The sequence below is a fragment of the Cadophora gregata genome (genome assembly GCF_030347475.1).
Source record: "Cadophora gregata isolate MNR1 chromosome Unknown scaffold_6, whole genome shotgun sequence".
NCBI lineage: Eukaryota > Fungi > Ascomycota > Leotiomycetes > Helotiales > Ploettnerulaceae > Cadophora > Cadophora gregata.
Window position 1 is genome coordinate 1,856,602 of NW_026695929.1, and position 19,956 is coordinate 1,876,557.

At 49.0% G+C, this 19,956-nt stretch overlaps 7 protein-coding genes across 7 annotated transcripts; 5 read left to right on the forward strand and 2 right to left on the reverse strand.

The window, feature by feature from the left end:
• Positions 1 to 12: 12 nt before the first annotated feature.
• PNC1 (NAD(+) salvage pathway protein) lies at positions 13 to 2,078 on the forward strand. The gene is made up of 3 exons (XM_058506068.1): positions 13 to 95; positions 146 to 229; positions 379 to 2,078. Exons 1-3 carry the CDS (start codon positions 18 to 20, stop codon positions 997 to 999), a joined length of 783 nt encoding a protein of 260 aa, XP_058358591.1. The 5' UTR covers positions 13 to 17; the 3' UTR covers positions 1,000 to 2,078.
• HMG1 (3-hydroxy-3-methylglutaryl-coenzyme A (HMG-CoA) reductase isozyme) lies at positions 2,079 to 6,803 on the forward strand. The gene is made up of 3 exons (XM_058506069.1): positions 2,079 to 2,455; positions 2,820 to 6,117; positions 6,167 to 6,803. The coding sequence occupies exons 2-3, from the start codon at positions 2,888 to 2,890 to the stop codon at positions 6,564 to 6,566; spliced, it is 3,630 nt and encodes a 1,209-aa protein (XP_058358592.1). The 5' UTR covers positions 2,079 to 2,455; positions 2,820 to 2,887; the 3' UTR covers positions 6,567 to 6,803.
• Positions 6,804 to 7,281: 478 nt separating this feature from the next.
• Positions 7,282 to 9,648, forward strand: STI1 (Hsp90 cochaperone). The gene is made up of 4 exons (XM_058506070.1): positions 7,282 to 7,453; positions 7,579 to 7,883; positions 7,935 to 9,169; positions 9,224 to 9,648. Exons 1-4 carry the CDS (start codon positions 7,389 to 7,391, stop codon positions 9,374 to 9,376), a joined length of 1,758 nt encoding a protein of 585 aa, XP_058358593.1. The 5' UTR covers positions 7,282 to 7,388; the 3' UTR covers positions 9,377 to 9,648.
• Positions 9,649 to 10,535: 887 nt separating this feature from the next.
• ONS95_012441 (uncharacterized protein) lies at positions 10,536 to 11,154 on the reverse strand (the record flags this gene model as incomplete). Its single annotated transcript, XM_058506071.1, has 2 exons — positions 10,536 to 10,931; positions 10,990 to 11,154. 2 exons carry the CDS (start codon positions 11,152 to 11,154, stop codon positions 10,536 to 10,538), a joined length of 561 nt encoding a protein of 186 aa, XP_058358594.1.
• Positions 11,155 to 13,194: 2,040 nt separating this feature from the next.
• On the forward strand, positions 13,195 to 13,935 carry RPC34 (34-kDa subunit of RNA polymerase III (C); the record flags this gene model as incomplete). Its single annotated transcript, XM_058506072.1, has 1 exon — positions 13,195 to 13,935. The coding sequence occupies one exon, from the start codon at positions 13,195 to 13,197 to the stop codon at positions 13,933 to 13,935; it is 741 nt and encodes a 246-aa protein (XP_058358595.1).
• An 809-nt stretch (positions 13,936 to 14,744) lies between these two features.
• Positions 14,745 to 15,810, reverse strand: CSR1 (phosphatidylinositol transfer protein csr1; the record flags this gene model as incomplete). Its single annotated transcript, XM_058506073.1, has 5 exons — positions 14,745 to 14,931; positions 14,994 to 15,100; positions 15,153 to 15,322; positions 15,565 to 15,632; positions 15,686 to 15,810. 5 exons carry the CDS (start codon positions 15,808 to 15,810, stop codon positions 14,745 to 14,747), a joined length of 657 nt encoding a protein of 218 aa, XP_058358596.1.
• A 1,062-nt stretch (positions 15,811 to 16,872) lies between these two features.
• ENT3 (Epsin-3, clathrin recruitment and traffic between the Golgi and endosome) lies at positions 16,873 to 19,525 on the forward strand. Its single transcript, XM_058506074.1, has 4 exons — positions 16,873 to 17,213; positions 17,267 to 17,328; positions 17,424 to 17,473; positions 17,522 to 19,525. Exons 1-4 carry the CDS (start codon positions 17,132 to 17,134, stop codon positions 18,891 to 18,893), a joined length of 1,566 nt encoding a protein of 521 aa, XP_058358597.1. The 5' UTR covers positions 16,873 to 17,131; the 3' UTR covers positions 18,894 to 19,525.
• Positions 19,526 to 19,956: the final 431 nt, after the last annotated feature.

The window sequence follows — 19,956 nt, forward strand, 5'->3', positions numbered from 1 at the left end:
GAGGAGGGGTAGCGGTAATGACCGCATCGCTACTTCTCTTGAACATTTTTGAGACACATCAGATAATTAAGCTCCTATCATCCAAGCTTCCTAAGGTAACGACCCAAATTCTAAAGCTCATCACCCCAGGCTCATCCCGCCAAAGTATGCTGGCACATCAAACATGGCGGAGCCCACATTCAAACCCGCTCTGATCATCGTCGATCTCCAGGAGGATTTCTGCCCACCTGTATGTGCCCCTCCTCCACTGCTTGAATACCTCTGTACCCACAACAAATCCTCGAGGGGTCATGTTTTAAGTACCATGCATGAAAACATATACACATACACCTATAGCAATGGTACCTGGTCAGAATAAACTAACCTCGAATACAACAGAACGGCTCCCTCGCTGTCCCCTCGGGCCGCGACATAATCACCATCATCAACCATCTCCTCACCCTCCCCTTCGCCCTCAAAATAGCAACCAAGGACTGGCATCCCGCTGACCACATCTCGTTCGCCTCCTCGCACCCCCAGAAGAAACCCTTCGCCGACACCGTAACAGTTATCAACCCGTACAACTCCGCGGAGACTTACAAGTCCCGTCTCTGGCCTGACCACTGCATCCAGGACACGCCCGGCGCAGAACTCGTCCCGGAGCTGGATGTCAGTAAAATTGATAAGGTAGTGGAGAAGGGTATGAGAAAGGAGGTGGAAATGTATTCTGCTTTCTATGATCCGTTTACTAGACCGAGAGTTAGTGATAGTGGATTGGCGGATATGTTGAGGAATGCGGGCATCACGCATGTTTACGTCGTAGGACTGGCCTTTGATTATTGTGTTAGGGCGACGGCAGAGGATGCTCACCGGGAGGGCTTTAAAACGGTGATTGTGAGAGAGGGAACGGCCGCTGTTGATCGAGATAATTGGGCACATGTGGACAGGGAGTTGGGGAGCATGAATGTGAATGTTGTTGGGCTGGAGGGGAAAGAGGTTCAGATGGTAAGAAATCTTTAGAGATTCGTGTTTGCGGTTATGATTACACTATCTATGAGGTTGCATGGGAGCTGCCTCTGAAGAGGGAACACGGTGTTAAAGGAGTGGAAGGGCTACGAGATATCCCGTCTTATGATTTTGGAGGTAGAACAGCAATGGGCTTTGAATAAGCTATCTTTTGAGCGGGCTTACTACAGATGCAAGTGATAAATAACCACAATAATATGGGTTGCTCAGGTGTTTGTGTGGGACATCCGGATTTCTTTATAGTCTTGTTATTCTCAATGTTGTTGATCACGAGACAATCCAATATTCCTCTTTCGAGAATGCTGGTTTACAATCGAACATAGAACACCAGCTGATAGCTTGACTGCCTGTATGTGAATTTGACATTTATCCAGATGTCCCGAGCGGCATCGTTTGTTGGTTGAAAAGATAAGGAGGGTTGCTTCCTGTGTCTTTATTTGGACCAACAAGGAAGAAGTCACCACCGAATACTTCTCGGCCACCCTTTTCTAGTTGTAAAGATCAATGAAATATACCATAGATACTGTTCATTTAGAACATTTGAAAAGCTCCGATGAGTTTCATAGGCAGCCAGTAACTGCTGTCGGATCAACACCAACAAGTTTCGGTTTCGGTCACCGACAAAAACATAGGATTTGAACCGAAGAATAACCACCAAAAAAAGATGCCCATCAACAGAGATATAAAACGAACGCCGCATGAAGCGCAAGAAAATAATGCACTTCGTGAAAATGCTTTTTTTCCCTCCTCATCGGCTCGTCTGCGGGATCATCGATTCACTTAGTCACGAAATAGGGGTCGCATTCAAGTCGCATTCTTGTACTGTAGCCACCCTCGCCCCCCACTACCGACAAACCCAACGACATTCGCTGGCTGCGCCTCCGTTGATCGGCTTTGGAGATGATGATTTGCTGGTTGCAAGATCAGCATACGCAACCCCCAAAGATTGTTTGCTCGAGGGGGAATAGGCAGAGAGGTAGATACAGTAGGAGAGAGCGATAGATAAGAAGGCATCAAAGAAGTCGAGGAACAATATCAAGACTCGAGCTTGATATTGTCTGCTCAAGTTCTTTGATCGAGTGTTGAACCGCTGCCCCTTTCTCGGGACAAGCCTTTATCAGTCTGCATCGCTCTAACCGTTCCTTGCCTTAGTGTGCTCGCTAGCCGATAGATTTGGCAGATTGTCACTCTGCGTGCAACTCTTGCCCCATCAGTCAGTTATAATACGCCCAGCGCAGGCAACTTTAATTTACCTACCTACGCTACCCTTCTTGCCTCGATCAAGTTTGCTGCTTCTCTTGATTCCTCCCTCCTCCTCAGCCTCAATTGACCAACTCACGGCGCAGAGAGTAACCAGCCTGCGTTGCTCGAGTCGGATTCAACATCAAAAGCTTCAGGGCCACCCAACTCCTCGTCAAGTCGCAATTTCAACCTTCACCGCAGAACCTCAGTGAGTACCAACAATTCAGTCTCCTCTCAACTCGACCTTTCATTTCCCCGTAGTCAATATCCCCGATTCGATGTTGACCTGCATGTGTACGGAACTCGGAGGATTCCTCTCTGCTTTTCTTCTACTGCTGCACGTTGTTGGGCAAGCATAATTCGAAGGGTTCGCAGCTCCGCGGCCTTAGATATTATACAGCGCGAGATTGTCTGTTGAAGGAGAGAAGGATCCCGACCTGTCAAATCGCACACTTCAACGTCATGATGCACGACCACATTACAGAATTTCCTCCTTTGTGGCAGGGAACGTTTATGACAGGGGCTTGGGTTTCATTACATTCGTTGCGTATGAAGCTAACAGTTTTTTCCAGAAGGAACCCCGCCAATAGCCCGTCGATGGCTTTATAGGATCTATTGAGTGCCTCCGAATTCAACAAAAATGGTTCGCTCATTACTTGGAACGTTTTTCGTTCCCACGAGAGCCCGCGGTGCTTCCACCACAGAAGCCCCTGCGACTCCGGTTTGGGTGAATAAGAAAGTCACTCCCCTCCTCCAAACTCTCTCTCGCCGAGCATGTCTCCACCCCATACACACAATTGTTATTGTTGCGGTCCTAGCAAGCACGACATATATTGGACTTCTCGAAGGCAGTTTATTCGAGACTGCGACGACGCTTGGAAAGGCGGATTGGACATCATTGAACGAAGGAAGCAGACAGTTAAGGGTTGGTGCGGAAACGGGGTGGAAATGGCAGACATCAGAGACAGAAGCTCCAGTGTCCAAGGATGTGGATCACCTGGCTCTTTTGACGTTTGTCTTCCCGGATTCTCTGGCTGCTTCTTCCCCACAGAACGCACCATTGTCGCATACCATTCCTCTTCCCCAAAATCTTTCCGTCACAGAATTGCCTTCGACTTCCAATCCACTTTCTGCAATCTCTCAGGACACGTCTCTAGCATATTCAGTACCTTACGACCAAGCTGCCGAATTTCTAGCGAGTGCTCAAGAGCTCCCAAATGCTATTACTTCGCCAAAGGATGAAAGTGCCCGCCATGGTCAGGAAGCAGAAGCTATCAAGGAGCAAAAAATGTGGATTATGAAGGCTGCAAAGTCTTCTACCACCAACAACAGTGTGAAAAACTGGGCCTCGAATGCCTGGACCGAGTTCGTGGACTTGATTAAGAACGCCGAGACTTTGGATATCATCATCATGGTTTTGGGTTATATTTCTATGCACCTGACCTTTGTTTCTCTCTTCGTTTCCATGCGCCGTATGGGATCGAATTTTTGGTTATTCGCCACGACTCTGTTTTCTTCGGTATTCGCATTCCTCTTTGGTCTTATTGTTACAACCAAGATGGGTGTCCCTTTGAACATGGTTCTCTTGTCTGAAGGTCTTCCTTTCTTAGTCGTCACTATCGGATTTGAGAAGGCAATTGTTTTGACAAAGGCTGTTCTCTCTGCGTCTCTAGAGACGAGACGACCCCAACCACAAGGCAGCCCGAAACTTGCAGGAGCAGATCAAAAGTTTGGCGTTTCGCCAACATCAATTCAGTATGCTGTTCAGGTCGCCATCAACGAGAAAGGATACGAAATTGTCAGAGATTACGTTATTGAGATTTGTATTCTGGTAGCTGGAGCTGCATCTGGCGTGCAAGGAGGACTGCAACAGTTTTGCTTCCTGGCCGCTTGGATTTTGGTCTTCGACTGTATCCTCCTCTTTACATTCTACACCGCAATTTTGAGCATCAAGCTCGAAATCAACCGAATCAAGCGCCACGTTGCACTCCGCCAAGCCTTGGAAGATGATGGAGTCAACCACCGTATTGCTGAAAATGTTGCTGAGAGCGATGAGTGGCCTAAAGCCGATAAATCTGGAAACAACGAGACCAACATCTTTGGTCGCAAAGTTCGAGATAGCAGCGTTCCAAAGTTCAAAGTTCTCATGGTTTCCGGGTTTGTCATTGTCAACATTCTCAACCTTTGCACGATTCCCTTCCGAGGGGGAAAAAGCAATGCTGAAGCCCCATCTGTAACCGGACTCTCTGGACAGGGATTCGCCAATGTTATGACTCAACCACCAATGGACCCATTCAAGGTGGCGTCAAACGGTCTTGATGCTATTTTCGAGATGTCGAAGTCTAATGACAAATCTACTGTCGTCACAGTTCTTACCCCTATTAAGTACGAGCTAGAATATCCTTCGGTCCATTATGGAAACATGGCCCCTCGTGACCCTGTTGACATTCAGAACGCCGACGACAGCGAGTATGGTCGTGTTGTTGACAGTCTCTTGAAGAGTCTCGAGGACCCAATTCTCTCTAAGTGGATCGTGTTCGCCCTTGCCCTCAGTGTTATTCTTAACGGGTATCTGTTCAATGCCGCCAGATGGAGCATCAAGGAGCCTATTCAGATGCCGCCTCACCACGCTGTCGATCCTGCTGAACTCCACCGTGCGGAACGTTTCAATGATGCGGCTACTGCGCAGCCTCCTAGACTTCCAGCTATTGGCAATGGTGCAGCAGATGCGATTCTCCCCTTAACACCAGCGACTACAGACGATGAAGAGGATGGATTGACCATGCGAAGACGCCAACCGGAACCCGTCACAGATTCCCAACCAGCTCTTCGACGAACACAAGCTGAAATGGAGCAGATGCTCAAGGAGAAGCGCGCTCGTGAGCTTACTGATAGGGAATTGGTGGAGCTGTCACTTCAAGGCAAAATTGCCGGATATGCTCTAGAAAAGACCCTTGGTGATACCACCCGCGCAGTCAAGATCAGGAGATCGATTATCTCACGTACCCCAGCCACTGCCGAAACTACCAGCCTCTTGGAGAGCTCGCTGCTTCCATACGAACACTATGACTTCGATCGTGTTCTCGGTGCATGCTGCGAGAATGTTGTTGGTTACTTGCCTCTTCCACTCGGTGTCGCCGGCCCCATTGTCATTGACGGCCAAAGTTTCTTTGTTCCCATGGCCACCACCGAAGGTGTTCTAGTCGCAAGCACAAGCAGAGGATCTAAAGCTATCAATGCTGGAGGCGGCGCTACTACTGTACTAATCGGCGATGGAATGACTCGCGGTCCTTGTGTCTCCTTCGAAAGTCTGGCTCGTGCAGGTGCTGCTAAAGTCTGGCTCGACTCAAAGGCTGGCCAGAAGATCATGACGGATGCTTTCAACTCCACCAGTAGATTTGCCCGACTACAATCGATCAAGACGGCTCTGGCAGGTACATACTTGTATCCTCGATTTAAGACCACTACTGGAGACGCTATGGGAATGAACATGATATCAAAGGGTGTGGAACATGCTCTTAGTGTCATGGCCACTGAAGCCGGCTTTGATGATATGGAAATTATCTCGGTTTCAGGAAACATGTGCACTGACAAGAAAGCTGCGGCTATCAACTGGATTGACGGCCGGGGTAAGAGTGTTGTTGCAGAAGCTATCATTCCTGGAGACGTCGTTCGCAAAGTTTTGAAGTCTGACGTCGATGAACTGGTTGAATTGAACATTGCCAAGAATCTTGTTGGCAGTGCTCTTGCTGGAGCTATGGGTGGATTCAATGCTCATGCTGCCAATATCGTCGCTGCGATCTTCTTGGCCACTGGACAAGATCCTGCTCAAGTCGTTGAGAGTGCCAATTGCATTACCTTGATGAAAAAGTAAGTGACCTCTTAACAGCTATCATCAGAAATAAACTGACCATGCTAGTCTCAATGGTGACCTCCAAATTAGCGTCTCCATGCCTTCGATTGAAGTCGGTACTCTCGGTGGAGGCACCATTCTTGAGCCACAAGCTGCCATGCTAGACATGCTAGGCGTTCGAGGCTCACACCCAACAAACCCCGGTGACAACGCTCGCAAACTTGCACGCATTATCGCAGCTGCTGTTCTGGCAGGAGAGTTGTCACTTTGCAGTGCTTTAAGAGCCGGCCATCTGGTTAAGAGTCACATGGCGCACAACAGAAGTGCGCCAGTGACGCGATCAAATACCCCTGCTCCAGCTGGTGTTCAAACACCCGTCACATCAGCAATCGCCTCAATGCAGGAGAGAGCTGGTCTGGCCATGTCACCCGCAGCAACACAGAGGGCTGCTGAGGTGAGAAAATAGTCCCTAGTATTGTACAGAGAAGAACAGATGCATTGGCATACACTGGAGTTTTGGGGCAGGCATTCAGCGTTTTTTGCTAGGGTTGAATAGCCCTTGATTTTTCGAAAGTGCTCCAAGGAAGAGCAAATCCATGCATGGATCGTTGCAGACAAAGCTTTCTTCGTGTTTTCAGCATTGGCCACTAGAATGGCCAATGTAAATAGAAAAAATATAGATTAATATATGATCGATTGAACCATCTTCCATTTAGAATTTTCCCTTGTATTTAGACTTGAGTTCTAGAGATAACTTCTCAACAGCTGCTTCAAGTCTATACTCTAGTACATCTCTTATGAGGACGAGACTCCACTCTGATACGATTGGCAATGTGTTTGAGATTGCCCATCTCGTCATGGAAGTAGATAGTGTCAGTGGGAGAGGGAGGACCTTCCTTCTGGAACAAACCCTTCCTCACCACAGTCCGAGTAAGAATAATTTAGAAGCAGGCATAATAACATGTGCCCCAAGAAAATTGATTGTCGGTGGCCTCCTGAAATGCAAGTCGTGGGCGCGGCACTCCATCTCAATGAATTTTGAACAACTGGTCCAGGCATTGTTTTCATAGAAAAGGGGGAGCTAAGCGAGCTGGCAAGGTTTATTTTCACGTGATCAAGGCGGTGAATTCTGCCGCTCCTCAAAGAACCTTGGAAAGCTCTAGAAGTCGAAGGTGCTGAATGCTTGAGAGACTTGAATTTCAACTCTTTCAACTTTCCTCAATTTTCTCATTTTCAAAATACGACCAGAAATACCCACGATAAACTATTCTTCCCAAACACCTTTAACATGGCGGACGAACTCAAAGCTCTTGGTAATAAGGCGATCGCGGAGAAGAACTTCGACGAGGCTATGTGAGCAAAACCCCTCTTGTTTACTTTCGTTTTCGAGGTATCTCCAGACTGGAGCACGCTCCTCGTGTAGCGCAACTCATGCGTATGCCTCTCTATTCATAGGATTTAAGCTGACTGTATATAAGCTCCAAATTCACAGAGGCGATAGAAATCGAACCTACGAACCACATCCTGTTCTCGAATCGTTCTGCTGCCTACGCATCAAAGAAAGACTACCAACATGCGCTGGAGGATGCTGACAAGGTTACAGAGATCAAGCCTGACTGGGCCAAAGGCTGGGGACGTAAGGGAGCTGCGAAGCATGGCTTGGGAGACCTCATTGGAGCTATGGATGCGTACGAGGAGGGTTTGAAGCTGGATCCAAATAATTCGCAAAACAAAGCTGGCCTTGCTTCTGTCAAGCGCGCAATCGATGCTGAAGCCAGAGAAGGTGAGAACCCGGCAACCTATGCTAGCTGGGGATATTACTGACCTTAAATAGACGGTGTCACCGGCGATCCATCTGCCGGCCTTGGAGGCATGTTCAACGACCCTCAACTGATTCAAAAGCTCGCTGCCAACCCAAAGACAAGCAAGCTCCTAGCAGACCCAAGCTTTATGGCAAAGCTCCAGCAAGTCAGAAACAACCCAAATGATACCCAGTCGATGTTCTCCGATCCAAGAATGATCCAGGTACTTGGTGTTCTCATGGGTGTGGACATGGATATGATGGGAGGCATGCCAGGTGCGGGTGGAGAGCCAGGATCTGCACCACGAGAGACCGAGGAGGATATCCCAATGCCAGATGCGCGCCCTGCTTCTGCTCAGGCACCACCACCGCCCAAGAAGGAGCCCACCCCGGAGCCGGAGCCTGAGGATGAGGAGGCCGCCGAGAAGGCCAAGGCCAAGGCCGCTGCTGAGGCAGAGAAGAAGTTGGGCACGGACAACTACAAGAAGAGGAATTTCGACGAGGCTATTGCACACTACACCAAGGCCTGGGAACTCTATAAGGATATCACCTACCTCAACAACCTTGGTGCTGCCCATTTCGAGAAGGGAGAGTACGACGAGGCGATCAAGGCATGTGAGAAGGCTGTTGAGGAAGGTCGCGAGATTTATGCGGATTTCAAGATGATTGCAAAGTCATATGCTCGTATTGGTTCTTCATACGAAAAGCAGGGAGATCTGCCCAAGGCCATCGAGAATTACAAGAAGTCTCTCACAGAGCACCGTATCCCAGAAACCGTCAACAAGCTTCGTGCTGCCGAGAAGAGTCAAGTTGAAGCGGCAAGACAGGCACTTATCGACCCCGAGAAGGCTGAGGAGGCCCGTGAGCTCGGTAACGCCAAGTTCAAGGAGTCAGATTGGCCAGGCGCGGTTGCAGCATATACTGATATGATCCAACGTGCGCCAGAGGACCCACGAGGCTTCAGCAATCGTGCCGCTGCTTTCATCAAGCTCCTCGAGTTCCCTAGCGCCATCGATGACTGCAACACAGCTATCAAGAAGGACCCTAAGTTTATCCGCGCCTACCTACGCAAAGCCCAGGCTTACTTCGGCATGAGAGAGTACTCCAAGTGTGTCGATACGTGTACCGAGGCTGCGGAGGTCGATGTCACCAAGGCTAATGCGAGAGAAATCGAGCAACAGCAGCAAAAGGCTTATGCAGCTATGTACAGCGCACGTGAGAACGAGACTGAGGAACAGACGAAGGAGAGAATCCAGAGAGATCCAGAGGTATGTCGTTGCCTTGATCCACCATTTCAATTTATTTACTAATATGTTGTGCAGATCATCGGCATCATGCAAGACCCAATCATGCAGAGCATCCTTCAACAAGCCCAAGGCGACCCAGCTGCTCTTCAAGAACACATGAAGAACCCCGGTATCCGCGTCAAGATTCAGAAGCTCGTCGCTGCAGGCGTGATCCGTGTCGGTAGATGATCAGCTCGCTGAGCCAACAACGCTTCAAGGAGATTTGCGCCAGAGGAAGATAATGCAATGTCTAGCAATTGAAGTGCCTATTGGTGAGAGTGGCAAAAAGAGCTGATGCTATCAAATCTAATGGAGATCTTAAGCCTGTTTGTATGGCTTGACGATAAATGAGACGTTCTCTAGTCATAAGCTAGGTAGGAGGTGTACTTTAGGTGCTTGTGTGCTTGACTTTCGTGCTCGGGTTTTAGCGTGTTCATCAATCAATTGCATTGCGATGGAATGAAACCTTATATTATGTATGATTTACGTGACTTGCAATAGTGAAATTGTGTACTGACTGCAGGATGATGAAGAATGGCTTCAGTTCTACCCAACCTATCATCATCTCGGAACAAACTCCATCTGTCGCCTCTCCTTCAAATAGAATGGTAGAAATTTTCCCACTGGCCAGGGAAGGACGCATGGTTCTTTCGCTGTATGATTTTCTGTCTTGTTACCATTGTGAACTCGGAAGATGATGTTCATGACATCCCATAAAAGTTCTTCCCAAGATGTGAAAGCATTGTCTAAGTATCTGTCACCACAAACTGCATTTCCTTTAGAGAGGTGTATATCCGAGCATTGTAATAGATAGACTGCTTACCAAGATTAGAATGTGGCCACTAAGAAATCTAGAAAGAGCTCTTTGAGTTGTACTCTGGTCAAGGGAATATCAATTTTAGAGTTGGCTGGCTCAATTGTTCGCGAAGCACACGCAATAACACAACATAGGTCTCCACGTTAGCACACAAGCAACTGCGCATTGCAAAGTGGGATGAACCAACAAAGAATATCGTAGCGCATCAAAACATTCACCAAGTCAAAGAAGGTAGAGCAGGTCAGAATATCAACGCGGATCTATTGATGCATTATTAGGACCTGTGTCCAATTCAAAAACTCCAGTTGCCAATCCAATTATTACCCATCAGTCAACAACTGATTATTCTTCCACCTTTTGTTAGAACAAACGAATGTGTAAGCAATACGAGCCACCATTTGTGCCGTTGAGGCCCTGTGAATCCGTCTCTTGCGTGCCTTTACAACCAGTCCCTTTCTTGCTGTCCACTGAAGAGGACGTTGAACCCAGGTTCTGCCGTAGCGGGTTGTGAACAGCCAGGAAAGAGAAGTCTCAGTTCTCGATGTCCTTTGCTGGCCCGACGACCTTCAGCTTCCTCCAAAGGCAAACACTGACCACACTGCTGAACGCAAACAGAATGCACAATGCGATGCTCAATCCCCAGATACTCTTCAACTCAAAACACGTCGTCTTGGACGCACCTGCCCAGACCCAGTAATTGACCTTGCTCATGTTCTCACCAACGGAAGCGAGGAAGGATGAGGTGCTGCCGCCATCGTTGGAGAGCGCAGCGCAGTCGAGGTATGAGAGAGGCTTGCCAACTGTGACAGCGACGACGATCACGGCGATGAGGATGGTGGAGTCCAGCGCCGTTGAGACGAGGAAGGGGAGCATGCTGTCCCAGTAGAGAACGTAGGAGATTAGGATGTAGAGAACGGTAATCACAGTCTAAGGATATTGTTAGTGGGACGTATGGAGGAGATGGAATGGGATATGTGAGACATACGACACTGAGAGTACCGATCAGAACAGACGGTGGCTTTTGGTCGAGCTTGACCATCTGATCAATGAAGTTCGAGGTCATGCCGATGATGGCGATGAGGGAGACGAATTGCATGGCACGCACGACGGTGAAGGTAGCACCAAGAGCTCCGAATTGTGGTCCTGGCATTTTGGCGGTTGGGCGTTGAAAGTCGGTTTGTGTTTGAAAGTCGCGAGTTGGAGGTGGAAAGAAAGATTGGAAATGACTAGAAGAATTGACTTCTGGCTGATGATCTTCGTCGTGGAAAGAGTGAAAGCTTGCTGGTTTTGTGACCGGTTTTGGATATTCGACTATTTGTGGATGGTGGAACTCCTTTGATGGTTGAGGTACTTTTGGAGTAAGAGGCTCGGAAGAAGGTGTGTAAATGATACCGTTGATGACGACTGGACCTATATAAGGAATGAAGGTTGACGATTTGGCCGTGTTGGTGTATGAAAAGTGATCACTGAATTGATTGAGTGAAAGTGGCTGGGCTAGCAGCGAAAGAGTGACCAAGATAGTATTGTATCAGAAGAGACAGTCTCAAGGAGATGCAAGAATGAAACGCAAAGAATAGGAAAGAGATCGTTTTGTAGTGGTGAGAGGCGCGGAGATGAGATGAATGAATGAGATGAAGAATGGAAGCAAACCAGCGGACTCAATCCTCTTAAGTATTCATCAATGAGACACGGTGAGGAAAGTCGAGACCACGAGCATATCTGAGCAACAGATGAAAGCTGTGACTCTATAAATTGCTGATACAAAAGTCATGTTATGACAGCCGCTGAGGTGGCCAATGGGAACGCATCCTGGGCAAAGGTCGCTTGGTGGGCGGGCGCTTCAATAACCGACCGACGACTGTGAGCCAAACAACAGGACCAGCTTCGCGGTTACGACCAAGACACCCGTGATCCTATTCTTACATCGAGTCTGAGATGAGAGGCTGTAGACCGGGGAGAGAGCCGGAGACTTAGGCGCGCCTGTGGGCCGCGCTACAGGCACTGGAAACATGAGGCTGGCAGCGCGGTAATGGCGACAGCATGCAGCCTATGAGACCTGGATATCGAAGTGCAGATCCTCGGAAGCATTGACGGCTTTGTGGTTGTCCTACGGCACTCATCCTTTTGTGGAGCCATGGAGGAGACGAGACGCAGGTCTCAACTTGAACCATCTCATCTCGACTCGACTCTTAATCTCTCAAACTGTTGGGACGTCTTGTCATGCTGCACAGGATGGAAGGAATACTGTATGACCGAGCCAATGATGAGCCTGAATGCGCAGCAGGCTCAGAGCGAACGCGAACGCGAAGCGAAGAGTTTCGACACTTGCTGCATGTGAAAATGACGATTTTGTTGGTGCCTTGGTTGATTGTGATTGTGATTGTGAATGTGAACGGCAATGATAACGAAAGAGGGTGATACTTATATAATACTGTAACTTAGAAGGCTATCAAACTGCTTCTTAGCGGCTGCCGTGTCCCACACGTCCCAGCCTCGCGACCCCTCGCGTAGAATTTCCCCAACTTGATGACTCGGCGACGACCAAACCAAAATTTATTCGAGCCGAATATAATCTCTCAAACCACAACGCAGAACCCCTCTTCGAATCTCCGGCTCACTATCTAATTTCTCCAGTAATTCAATGTTTCTCTCAAGCCAGTAGCCCCTCGCCCTCAATCTGCCACGCCCGAAACCCCGCGACTTGGCACACAATGGCGTCTTCTGGCAGTGCTGCTGCATCAGAAATCACAGCCTTGAAGGATGCTGTGTACAATGGCTGTTTCGCAGTCTGGGAGGAGAATGGATTGGATCCCAAAATGACGTTCCGGCAGCAGGATATCATTGACTTGGATGTGATTCCTGGGGACGATTTGAATGTGCTCCTGCAGGTGGTGCAGAAGCTCATTGATGACAAGTTCTTCCGAACTGTTATGACGGATGGCGTTGCTTGGATGTTAAGGACTGCGGAGGATGCTAAACGGTACGTTTGAACCGCTGTAATTTGTATTTATGGATTTCTTCCTTGTCTGGAAGTGAAATTGGACTTGCGACAGGATCTGGATTGGATTCAAAGTGTAAAATACATGGCTAACTCCCACCCAGCTACCGCGGCCTCACAGCAGAACAAGAAATAGTCTACGCCCTCATCGATGAAGCCGCCTCGGACGGCGCCTGGTCCAAAACCATCAAAATGAAAACCAACCTCCACGACTCCATATTCCAATCCGCAATTAAGCACCTCAAAGCCCGCAATATGATTTCTGAGATGAAGTCGGTCGAGCACCCCACCCGCAAAATGTACATCTTGTCTTCCCTTCGTCCAAGCGAGCGCGCCACAGGTGGTCCATGGTTCACAGACGGCGAGCTAGACGAGGAGTTCATCAACACGGTCATCAAAGTCCTGTTCGACTACATCATGAAGCGCACATTCTACCACTCCAAACACAACGTCAGTCCTGTGCGCCAGGCGAAGAAGGTACATAAGAAGATGACGCCTGAGGAGATCAAGGCCATGCGTGATCAAGGTCTCGGCGCGAGAGTCAAGGACGAGCCAGACTCGGAGGTAGCAGCCAAGAAGCGCAAATACGATAATATGCTTCCCATGCCTGCAGGATATCAAGGTTACCCGACACTGGATGAACTGACTCTCTTCGTGGAGAATGCCAATATCTTCTCGCAGACCCTGGCGGCGAATGACATACAGCAGCTGCTGGATATTATGTGCTACGACGATCGGATCGATCGGGTGATAAATGGTAGTGAGGGTGTTTCGTACAGGGCGCTGAGGAAGAGCTTGATGGAAGAGGAGGAGAGGTCCAGTTTATTGAGTGAGGTGCCCTGTGGGAGGTGTCCGGTGTTTGACCTCTGTGAGGAGGGAGGGCCAGTTAGTCCATCGAATTGCGAGTATTTCAATGACTGGTTGAGCATTTAAACGTCAACAGCCCGTCAGCGACTGGGGCCATTTGGAGAGATCTGTCGTACATACAGATGTATAGATGGCAGGCATTTTGCATTGGAGTCATACTGGATGGAAGGTCGAATGGATAGGAAGACAAAAATAACTTTTGAATTTACAAGCATAGCGTCGCCAGATGGCTGGATGGAAAGTGGGCGTTGCCATTTGATTGGTTTTGGAGTTTGGGAATTGAATGGAATGATACCAGGACACATAAATTGTCTGCATGTCTGTACTGTATGTCTCGAGAGAATTCAATTACCATGAACACAATGACAATATAATTGATCTATGGCAGCCACGGCATGAGGGACTCAGTGATGGGAAGAATAAAGCAAGCAGTTATGTTTCACTCTACCTACGCGACTGATTTTGAAAGTCAAAAGATGGTGATGCTATGTGTGGTGCGGGTAGAATTGCGCAAGAGTATCAAGTTAAAGACTTTTCGTTGCAATCTTAGCAGATTTGCAAACGAGTTTGCCCAAAGTGATGAGGCGGTTGAGCACTCAGTGTTGGTCATACGAAAGTACCTAACCGTAGCGAGGACACGGCAAGTAAACAACTCGGTTGACGTCAGAGGCGAGAGAGTCATGTTGATGCAATCATATTCAAAGTCAATGCACAATATATGGTGTGTGAAAATCAGTGTCATTTCGGACTCATAATTAACTTTTCGTCCCCTTCAGCACCCTGCCAAATCCATGCAAGAGAAGCAGCACTATCGTATCACCAGGCCATATCTCAAGTATGATTCGCAGCTCACACCACGACTACGGAAGGCAAATTTACAAGACACCAGACTTGACGATGGTTGGCTTCTTGTTGTAGTTAACCTTTCCGCTGCCGGATCCGGTAGCCTCGAGAGCCCTGACGACAGCCAAGGATTGCTCATCAGCGACCTCACCGAAGACAACGTGCTTGCCATCGAGCCAGCTGGTGACGACGGTGGTAATGAAGAACTGGGAGCCGTTGCTGTAGAAACCCAATGTTAGTTATTGTTATGTCTTGGATCGAAAGGGGCGTGCGTTGCTTACGTGTTTGGTCCAGCGTTGGCCATGGAGAGAAGTCCTGGCTTGGTGTGCTTTCTGGAGAAGTTCTCATCGGCGAACTTCTCACCGTAGATGGACTTGCCACCAGTGCCCTGTATAGATGTGAGACGATGGTATGTGTTGTTGTGGAGGAGAGGTACGAACGTTGCCACGGGTGAAGTCACCTCCCTGAAGCATGAACTGAGGGATAATGCGGTGGAAGGCAGAGCCAGCGTATCCGAAACCCTTCTCGCCGGTACAGAGCGCACGGAAGTTCTCAGCAGTTTTTGGGACAACGTCATCGTAGAGGATGAAGTTGATGGTGCCGGATTGCTCTGTTGAGAGGGAATTGTCAGCCCATGTTTTCCATGGCGGGAACGAGGTGGGGTGGGGTAATGCATCAACGGCATCATCAACAACAACATTAACAGTAACAACAACAATGTAATATAGATGAAGGTGAAGGTAAATAGATGCCAGTGCGTGCCAAGGAGGAGTACTTGGTGACCGAGTATGAGGTTGTTGATGATGATGTCGATATTCAATGGTGAGGAATGAGGCAGGAGTAGAGACTTACCAGCAACCGCTTTGGTCTGCTTTCCGGATGCATCTAGAACTGGGCCTTCCCAGGTAACGTCGAAGAAACTATGCTAGTCAGTATTGATGAGACACGTACTCGATACAGCTTGGGGACTCACGTCTTGATGGCCATGTTTGCTGATGTTGCGTGGAAGTATCTGGTTGTGGATGGTTTGTTGGTGAAGGATTTTGCGAATGGGGAGGAAACAGAATGGAGGGGTTGTCGAAGAAGGCGGGGCATCATTTTGACCTGAAGGGAAGAAAGACGCTAGCGCCCGATTGGTTAGCTTGGAATCCACTCCATTTCAACCCATTTTCAACCCATTGTGCACAGCTGATTGGCGGGGGGCGGTGAAAGCAGGGCAGCGCATGGCAGCGCAGCTGCAAGTCAAGGAGGTGGAGGTGGTAGTCCTCGGGGCGGTGTTGGGTTGGGTTGGGTCGAGTGCCAGGCAAGGCCAGACAGGCCAGGGATGATGACAGGATCGGAGGAGAGGAGAGGGGAGAGGGAGGGGCTTCCGGCGGTTGCTGACGGAATGGAACAGAAGAGCCAGGCCATGGTTGAGCTTCAGCTTCGGCTTGCAAGTTTCAGGAGCTCGACTCGCTCAACTCGCTCGACTCTCTTCTCCTGTCCTGCCTTGAGCTCATCCACCCTGGGACCTGCTCAGTCGGTTCTCTCTTTGGGACATAGCCCCGTGTGCAGAGTGCACCGCTTGAGCTTTCCCAGGGGGAGGCAAAAGCGCGAAGCTGCTGTCTGCTTCCAGGATCGGGTCTTCTGGAGTCAGAAGCTACTTCTGCAGGCAATAAGGGAGCTCCCGTTTCCGCCATGCCAGTCAAAATCTGGAGAGGGGAAGAGCAAGAAAGGCAAGAAGAGAGCTCGAGAAAGCAGCTTTCCCACCCTCCTCTGCGAGCTCACATCCACCGCAATGGCTGTGATTCAGGCCGCATACTGCGTCCATCACCGGTCTCCCCATGCATCTAAAAAAGTGTACGTACCTAGATATGGACAAGTACAAGAGCCGGGGAAGCTAGCTACGTGGACGAGCTTGTAAGAGAGAGAAGGAAGCTTGTAAAGTACAGTGTAAGCACAATTGAGGAATTAGAAGTGGAAATCTAGAGTTCAGGTGATGCAGCTGGTGTTGGTACAAGATCAATAATCGATGGTTGTTGAGAGGATGAGTTGGAAAGTGTTGATGCTCTGACTTTTTACTTGAGTCTATCAGGGGCCAGACAGGGGTTAGCTTGGAAACTCGCCTCGATATTATGGTCGATATTTACAGCATCTGCGATGCATCCACCTATTTCTGAGTGACTGTTCAATCACACCATTGAGTCTCTAGATTCAATCCATATTTCTTGCATCTTTGTTCCTGCTCCCACTATTGTCCATCCAATGGAAGCTTGGCCTGCTGGTCACGTGTCCATCAAACCGGCTGGGTTTCCACAGCCTTGGCGCTCGTCGGCTCCCCTGTCCTCTTGCTCAGTGACAACTCTTGAAGGGGACACGATAATTATATCCTTGCGCAACCTCACAACATCTCCCAGCCGTCAAATCTAGCATCTCAGCCATGGATCTCAACAGTCTGAAGGAGGCTGCGGCCAATTTGACCTTGTACGACCTCAAAGCCGGTGTGCGAAAGGTCCAGAATGGTAGGGTCCTCGATTCCCGCCAGCTGTCCGGATGCTCACATGGGAATTTCCAGCCGTCATGAACTATACCGAGATGGAGGCCAAAGTTAGAGAGGCAACAAATAACGAACCTTGGGTATGTGATCCAGTCTATTCCCTGGCTTGCCCGCTTTGTTAGACCCACGTTGTTCGTACGTTACCTGATGCATGGAAATGCTAACCTTCTGGCAGGGCGCAAGTTCAAGCTTAATGCAAGAGATTGCCAATGGCACATATAATTAGTAGGTTAGCATCTCAAGTGTCTTGAATTCTGCTAATCAATACACTAGTCAACTCCTCAATGAAATTATGCCCATGATCTACAAACGATTTACAGAAAAGGCCGCCGAGGAATGGAGACAAATCTACAAAGCCCTCCAGCTTCTGGAGTTTCTGATCAAGAATGGCTCAGAACGTGTGATTGATGATGCCCGCTCTCATCTTACGCTGCTCAAGATGTTGAGACAGTTCCACTTCATTGACCAAAATGGCAAAGACCAAGGACTTAACGTTCGGAACAGGGCGAAAGAGCTTGCAGAACTTCTCAGCGATGTTGAACGAATTCGAGCAGAACGAAAAAAGGCCCGGGCAACGCGAAACAAATACACAGGTGTTGAGGGTGGAGGTGGGTTGGGCGGATCCGGCTTATCCAGCAGCAGCCGTTATGGAGGATTTGGCAGTGAAGAGGCGAGCGGAGGCGGTGGAGGGCGCGAGTATGGTGGCTACAGTGGCGGTGTGTATGGAGACGGAGGTGGATTTGGAGGTCAGACCAGTGACTTTCAAGATTCTGGCAGTCGTGGAGCTTCTGGGATTGGTGGCCGAGACCGATTCGAGGAATACGATGAATATGACGAAGGCGCACAGTCTACGCCTGGGCGGAGGCAGGCGGAAGCTTCATCTTCATCTGCGAGTCGACGAAAGACAACAGAAAGACCTGCTGCCAAGAAACCAGAACCGCCAAAGAAGAAGGAGCCGGAGGTGGACCTGTTCTCCTTCGATGACCCAATACCAGTATCTGCCCTAGTGGCTGCGCCTACAACTTCCAATACAGTCGACGATGACGATGATTTCGATGACTTCCAATCTGCGACCCCATCGGCTCAGGCACCCGCTCCATCTTTCCCTATCCCAGCACCAACTGCTACCACAACTTCCAATACCCAATATGCCGCTCCTCAACCTGTCTCAGCTCCTAAGGCCGCAAACCTAAGTGACTTGGTTGGGTTCTCATCCATATCTCCAGCATCCAGCACCAATCCTACACCAGTCAACTATTCAGCCTTCTCACCACCAGCAGTCGCCCAACAACCCAGGCCAACAGCCTACCAAGGTTCCCAGCCAAATTATTTCACATCCGTGCAAGCACCCTCGGGACAGGCTGCCAAGCCAGCTTCGGGAGCCTCATCTGTCAAATCTCCAGGGGCGGCAAAGCCGGCTGGTGGAGATGCCTTTGGATCGCTCTGGTCAACAGCGAGCGCTGGTATCAAGAAGACAAGCACGCCTACTTCTGGTCCTGCTCTTGGACAGCTAGCAAAGGAGAAGGCTAGTGCAGGGATCTGGGGTGCTCCAGCAGCGAGCTCTACACCAATGCAGACGCAAGCTCCAAAGCCAGCACAGAACCAGCAACCATTAGGCAATGGCTTGGATGATCTACTGGGATGATGATTGATGGTGTGTTGAGTTGGGCTGTCGGTACTTTAGTGGCACATATGGATTTGGGCGTTATTATATAATGGCGCATAAAATACATTCAGTTTGGTCGAGCAACGTGTTTTCCCCCAAGAGTGTATATTCGATTCAGATTCTGAACATACGATTCGTTTTCTTTATATTTGATAGACATGCCTGTCATTGGCAAGTGTTACTTGGCTAGAATCAATGCTTTCAAAACTATGTATCCTATAGGATGCTTTTCGGAATACCTTCATTAAGTGGGCTAGGTTCAGAGAGATGGCTGATCCAGACTCGTGCGAGCGTTTAGCTTCAAGTATCCCAAATCGATACATATGACAGCCATTTTGAAATCAACATATCGTGTGGTTTTGTTTTTCTAGCAGCACTACTTATATCAAGTATCTGACTATTCGAGCCTTGTCATGGTCCTTTTGTTTCCTCCTCTTCCTTAGCAAGTATACCCAACTTTCTTTGACTTGAATTCCGTTTGTCTGCTTCCAATTGCTCCCTCTGGCCTACAGCGCTACTCGCTAGCTTACCTCTCATATTCCCCGGCAGCAGCAGGCAATTCCAGTCTCAATCTCAGTTCCAATAAGCTCTCCTCTGTAGCATGGCTCGGAAACAACTTCTCCAAATTTTCCTCGATAAACTCCTTCCCGAACATCATCTCGTAAGGACCCGAATCGATGAGAAACAATTCAGTCAGGCGAGACGTTGCTTCCTCGTTGCGATACCTCGTAAGCGTTATCTTGTGCATGACTGAATGCAGATGATCGCCTGAGTTTGGCTGGGTGGGGTTGAGTAGGCCGGAGGAAAAGGCGACAGATTTTTTGATGCAGTGTCCATTGCAGCCTGCATTGGTTTTTGGCTCGGCAGGCACGGTTAGGTTATCTTTGTTGGGAGTGCTTCTACCGAAGGTTCAACTGGTGCAGGAGAGATGACGTGAACGAGGCCAAAGTATAGTGACTTTCATTAACGTCCGATTGACTCATGGATCTGCTGAGAGTATTCGGCACAGGAAACATTGGGGGCCTTGTTTACCTTTTGCAGA